The sequence below is a fragment of the Camelus ferus genome, chromosome 27 (genome assembly GCF_009834535.1).
Source record: "Camelus ferus isolate YT-003-E chromosome 27, BCGSAC_Cfer_1.0, whole genome shotgun sequence".
Lineage (NCBI taxonomy): Eukaryota > Metazoa > Chordata > Mammalia > Artiodactyla > Camelidae > Camelus > Camelus ferus.
Genome location: NC_045722.1, coordinates 4,303,168 through 4,309,424, shown reverse-complemented (window position 1 = coordinate 4,309,424; position 6,257 = coordinate 4,303,168). Strand labels below are relative to the sequence as shown.

Below are 6,257 nucleotides of genomic sequence, written 5' to 3'. Positions count from 1 at the left end.
CAGCAGCTCATGAGCCAGCAGGATCAGCTTCCCTGCTGTCAGGGCTGGGGGCGAGGCAGAGCAGACGGAGGGCTATTGCCCCTGCGCCAGAAGCTACTGGAGCAGCAGGCAGAGGGACGAAGAACTTGGCGGAGTTCTGCTGAGAGAACAGGGTAGCCTGAGCAGTGTGGGCCAATCTTGGCTTCTGGGGCAGGCCTACCTGTTAGGGGTGAGGCTTGTATAGGGCTCTGCTTGGCTGAGCCGGGGGTGGGAATTCCCTGAAGGGTCATGAGGACTTCCAGCCATAGTCCAGAGTCTTGGGCATGGCCAGGGACAGTGTAGTGGAGGGGCTGTGGGTGAGGGGCTGGTGTGAGGTGGCTGACCCTGGAAATGTGAGGCCAGCATGCTTCCTCCACCCCACTGGACTCTTTTCTGGGCTTTCCTAGGCCTTAATTTCTTCTTCCAGTGGACGTGCCCACTTGTCCAAGCTCTGGGTATAGGTCAGGGACACTGGGGCAGAGCCTTTGGTGCATTATTTGGATTGCCTGATAGTGGTCCCAGTTTCAGCCTCCTTAACCCCCTCCCAACTTGAACAGGTGCCTGATCCTTCCTGGTTCTCGGTTATCTGAGGCTAAGTCCTGCAGGCAGACAGGGTAGTCCCACTCAGGACAGAGCCCAGCCATCTTGGCCTCTTCTACCAGGACCTGCGGGTTCTGAATCCACTCTTGGAGCCTTTCTGCTTTTCCTATCACAATCTTCTTCCTTGTTGTCTTTCTCTCTCCTTCCTCCTTCCCTTCCCTCCTCTGGGCCTAAGTCATCTTTGATTGAGAAATATTAGAGCTGGAAGGGGCCTTACTGTCAAAGAGGTTAAGCTCTTTGGGGATAGATGGGGAAACTGAAGCCCAGAGAGGTTGCTTGAGTCACCCAAGGTCACACAGTATGCTTGTAACTAGAAGGCAGGCCTCCTAACTCTCAGTAGAGGGCTCCTTCCTCTGGCTCCATCTGCTTTTCTGTCCCTGGCTACATTTGGACACAACACTGACAGCTCAGCCTAGCCCTGGTGAATGGGGTATTTCATACTAACATGTAACTGGTTGTCACAAGCAGGCTTCATTTCAAGTCTTTCCCTTCCCAAGAAACAGATAAACCAAACTTGAAAGAAGGGATTTCAGATATGTAAGATGTTTGGGGGCAGGTAGAAAGTCCCAACGTCCCTCACACCTCCCGACAAAGCTGGCCTCTGGCAGTCTCAGTCCTTCTGGGGACCTTGACAGGGCTGTCTCCCTGGTTCCTGCTTTGGGAGGCCTCTTCTACCCGCCCCACCCCGCCTTTCCTGGATCCACTGTGGCCTTTGGCTCTCCGAAGGCGGTAGCTTCTGAGACAGGCAGGATGCTATTGGGCTACAGCAGAGGGCCCAGGCCCTGTGAGTGGGGTCTGGAAGAGGAAGCTTGAGCCCCCCAGGTTGTTCTGCTCCAGGAAAGAGGTGAATGCTCACTGACCTACAGCATTTAATAAAGTCATTTTTAGGGGATGGGGTGAGACTCCGCAGCACACAGAGAGGGAGGCCTGCTCCAGGCCTCAGGTCTCCTGGGGCTCAGTCTGCTGGGACTTTGAGAGCCTGTTGAGCTTAGTCTCTGAGCTGGGCATCAAGGGGTCCAGCCTGGAGGGTCGCCTTTGGTCCTTAGAGAGGGTAGAGGGGTTCTGTGGTGGGCAAAGCAAGGTGAAGTGAGTATGCCCCTGTCCCTGGGGGATGACCCATTAAAATGCATCTTGCTTGGCAAACCATGACTCAGAGGATCAAAAACGCAGTAGTTCATGACTTCTCAAGGATTTCCAAACCCATTTAACCACAGCAGGTCATACCCAAATTCCCCCAGAGTCTCCGGGGCTCAGTGGGTGAGTTTGCGAAGGTAGCTCTGTGCTCCCCTCAGTCCCCTGTCCTTTTCAGGCCTTTCCAGGAGCTTGGAAATGAGAAGAGCACTGATCATTCAAGGGCAGGAGCAATCAGGGCTTTCGCTTTGGGGCCTGGGTGGCCCAGTTCTGCGGGGCAGCTGTAAACTGGCCTATTTGTTCTTGGGAAGCCAGCAGTGTTTCTCTCTGGCAGCGTGCTCCCACCCCTGGCAGGGCTGCAGCACTGCAGTTGCCCAAGAAGGGTATGTTCCTGCGAGAATCTCAGGCACTGTGGAGTGGGGCGGGGGCTACAGCTACGCTGCCCATGAGCAGATCCAGCCCTAAAGGACACAGTGCCAGAGCATGGGGCGCCCTGCCGACCACAGCGGTCTCGTCTTTGACTCTCACCACCACCTGAAGGGGAGGTGGTGGTCTTGGCAGGGCTCTCTATTCGCCTGAGACAGGTGAGGGGTTGAGACGGGGCAAGGGCTCTGGCTGGTAGCCAAGCAGAAGTGGAGCCCAGGTCTTCTGACTACTAGCCAGGGAGCAGGACCCCCTGGGTACTTTCTCACAAGGCCCAGTGACTCTGGGAGTGGGGTGGCTGCCAGTCCCACCACCCAAACACCAAGGAGCTCCTCCAGAGGGATCGCTCACGGGCAGGTCTGCGGTGATGGTGTTTGAGGGGTGCCTCAAGCCGTACTCTTGCTCCTGCAGCCGTGTGGCCAAGTCCTGCTTCTCTCGTCCCCAGCGCCGAGCTGATTCCTCTAACTACAGACATGGAGAGAGAGAGGTGGAGAACCGCTGGCAGCAGGGCGCATCCCATGAGAGTTGGGACAGCCAGAGCCTGAGCCTGCTCTCCAGGCAAAAACCAAAACCCTGGGCAATATGGGCTTGTTGTCTTTCCAAGAGACTATGGGGGTGGCAGGGGTGGGTGGAGACGGACCAGGTGACAGTTCAACCAAGACTGATGGAACATCTCTGAGTTCCACCAACATCCCAAGCCCCAACACTAGTCAAAAGAGCCCAGAACCTCCTCACACGCTGAGCCCCATCCCTCCTCACATTGAGTCCAACTCTCCTCCAGAAGAGAGCCCCGACTTCCTGACACAGACAGCCCAGACCCTGGACACAGACTGAGCCCTGACCCGCCTGAAACACAGAGCCCCTGACCGTCTTCACATGCTCAGCCTCGGCACCGGTCATACATGGAGCCCTGACTCCCCTCTCACAGGGAGCCCTGATTTTCTGACACAAAAGCCCTGACCCTCCTCACAAACGGAATTGCAGAACTGGTCACACAATGAGCCCAGGCTCTGGTCGTACCAGGAGCCCCAACCTTGGTCACACATGGAGCCCTGACTCCTCACACAGTGAGCCCCAACTTGCTGACACAGGAGCCCTGACTTCCTGGCACTAGAGTCCCAACCTTGGTCACACACTGAGCCCTGACCCTGGACACCTATGGTCCCGAAGCTCCTCACACATGGAGCTCCGACCCTCCTCACGTGGGGAGCCCCCAACCTGGTCACAAACAGGTCCCTGACCTTCCTCACAAATGGATCCCCAAGACTGGCTACACACTCAGCCCCGACTGTGGTCACATGTGGAACCCAGACCATGGTCACAGAAGTAGCCTGACCCTCCTCACACACAGATACCCAGCCAGGGTCACACGTGGAGCCCCAACCTTCCTCACACAGGGAGTCCCCACCCTCGTCACACAAGGAGCCCTGACCCTCCTCGGACACTGAGCTCAGATCCTCCTCACAGACGGAGCCCCAAGTCTCGTCACACACTGAGCCCAGACCATTCTCACACTTGGAGCCCCGACCCAGTCACGCGCCAATCCCTGGCGTCCCTCACCCACTGAGCCCCGACGCTCCTCACACGAGCAGCCCCACCCTGGCCAAAAACGGGTTCCTGACTCTCCTCATAATCGTGACGCCAAGACTAGTCACACACGGAGCCCCGACTCTTGTCACACATGAAGCCCAGACTGTGGTCAGAATCAGAGCCCCGGCCCTGGTCATACCGGGAGCCCCAGTCTCACCGGGAGCCCCAGTCTCCTCACAAACTGAGTCCTGATGCTCCTCACACGGGCAGCCCCACCCTGGTCAGAACAGATCCCTGACGCTCCTCACAACTGCAACGCCGAGACTAGTCACACACTGAGCCCCAACTCTTGTTACACATGGAGCCCAGACTGTGGTAAAAATAGGAGCCCCGACCTTATCACACACACAGCTGTGACCTTCCTCTCACAGGAAGCCACAACCCTGGTTACACGTGGATCCCTGACCCTCCTCACAAACAGATCCCCAATCCTGGTCACACATGGAGCCCAGACCCTCCTTAGACACTGAGCTCAGACTCTCCTCACAGATGGAGCCCCAAATCTCTTCACACACTGAGCCCACGCTCTTCTCACACTTGGAGCCCCGACCCAGTCACACATGAAGCCCTGACGTTCCTCACATACTGAGCCCCTATCCTGGACACACACTGAACCATGACCCTCTTCACCCACTGAGCCCGGCCCCTTCTCACACAGAACGCAACCATGGACTCACCCAGAGCCCAGACATCGGTCACACATGGAACCCGACCCTTGCCACACACACAGTCTTCGCCCTCCTCACACAGGAAGTTCTGGCCCTGGTCACGCAGAAAGCCTCAACCCTAGGCAAACATGGAGTCCCAACCCCGGTCTCAGGCTGAGTGGTGAGGCTATCTGAATCGTGTGACCCCTGTACCTCACCTACCTGGCTTTCCAGGGAAATAATCCGGCTCTGAGCGCGTTCCAGCTTGGCCAGGAGGTTAAACTTGTCTGAATTATTGGCAAGGAGATCCTGTGGACAAAGGAGAAAGTCACACGTGGTCCCAGCTGGGGGCTGACTGTGAGCTCAGGAGGCCAGGTGACAGAGGGAGAAATTAGCCAGGTCTGAGTTCCAAATTCATCTCCTCAGTGCAGAGCCTCAGACCCAGAGCCAAATCCCCTTCCCAGAGTTTCAGGCCTGGTACAGCATGTGCCTTTTTCACAGCTGTTCTCCCCACAGATTCTTAGTGTATGATTTTTTTTTTTTGCACAATTTTTAAATGCAAAATGCACTAGGGAGCGCTAGGTTAGTGCACAGAAAGGAATCGCGAGCTGAGGGTCTTTTTGTAAAGTGAAGGCTCTGTCTGTAAAGCAGGGCTTCCCCGACCTCCACACTTTACCTGGATGTCCATGCATCAGGTGTGCTTTCAAAAAGAACTCACCTCCTGCAAGTCCTGGGATGAAGAGAAAAGCTCTCCTGTGCCCAGCTCACCCCTCTTTTGTGATTCCTAATGTCCTGTCTTTGGGTTTGCATAAAGCAGGGGGACCTGTAACAGCCTTGGAAGTAGAGGGGGGCCAGGGACACCCACCTGTGCGGGCAGGCTGCCCTTGGAGTGGCCTGGGCCATCTGTCTCTTGCAGCCTCTCTGCCAGGTCTCCTCTTGGTCCCAACTCCCCAGGGTCCACCTGGGATGGGGGAAAAGGGCTCTCCAAGGCTGTATGAATCCCAGGAAATGCTCCAGAACAGAGTTCTGAGAGGCCTGTGTGGAGCCCAACTGCAGGCCAGCCAGGCGGCACATGGGGCCAGGGGTCAAGGGTCAGCTAGGGGCTTGCTCTCCCTCCCGGGGTACCAGGCGAGGGGAATGATGACAGTTTCAGACTTGCGTGTGCTCCCCAGGGAAACAGAGTCAAGGCCCGAGAGCTGGAGGCTCTCCAGGAGACTCCAGGCATATTGGAGACCCTGGGAAATCAAGCTCCTGGTCTTGGGCTTCAGCGGATTGTGCCATAGGTGATCTCTGGGCACCTGGCAGGTAACGTGTGCAGACAGGCCCATGCCAAGCTTGTGCTGGTGGCTCTTACCGGCAGGGCCTGCTGCTGCAGAATGATGGGTGCTGACTGGTGGCGGTTCTTGTCCAGCTCTGCCCGCAGCCTCGAGTTTTCCGCCAGCAGCATTGAATAAAGGTCAACAGGCAGATTCTCTCCCGTAGGAGCCGGGGGAAGGCCAGGGGCTGAGAGCATGGGGAAGGCTGTGAATGTGGCCACACGTGTTCATGAGGTGGGCTTTCCTGCCTCCATGTCCCTGGCCCCATCTGCCTCAGCATTTTACTTCATTCTGCCGCCTCTACTCCCAAGCCTTCAATGGCTCCCTACTGCTGATGGAATCAGGCCCACATTCCTTGGGCCATTGTTCTAGGCTCTTCAGGATCTGACCCCAGTGTTCTCCCTAATCACTCTCCCACCATTTGTCCTGGGTCTGCTTCAGCTCTTCACCTCTGTCTTTCCTCTGTTCTCTGCTCCTGGCATCATCAGTCCCTGGGCCAGCGCCTGGCTGTTTCCCCTCCCTAGGTTACCTT

At 56.7% G+C, this 6,257-nt stretch overlaps 1 protein-coding gene across 1 annotated transcript in view; it reads right to left on the bottom strand.

Moving 5' to 3' along the window:
• Positions 1-1,331: 1,331 nt before the first annotated feature.
• Positions 1,332-6,257, bottom strand: part of CCDC33 (coiled-coil domain containing 33) — a 107,732-nt gene continuing 102,806 nt past the window's right edge. Inside the window, 4 exon segments of the mRNA XM_032468940.1 lie at positions 1,332-1,680; positions 2,524-2,637; positions 4,632-4,718; positions 5,764-5,930. Coding sequence (XP_032324831.1) covers positions 1,558-1,680; positions 2,524-2,637; positions 4,632-4,718; positions 5,764-5,930 — 491 coding nt within the window. The 3' untranslated portion in view covers positions 1,332-1,557.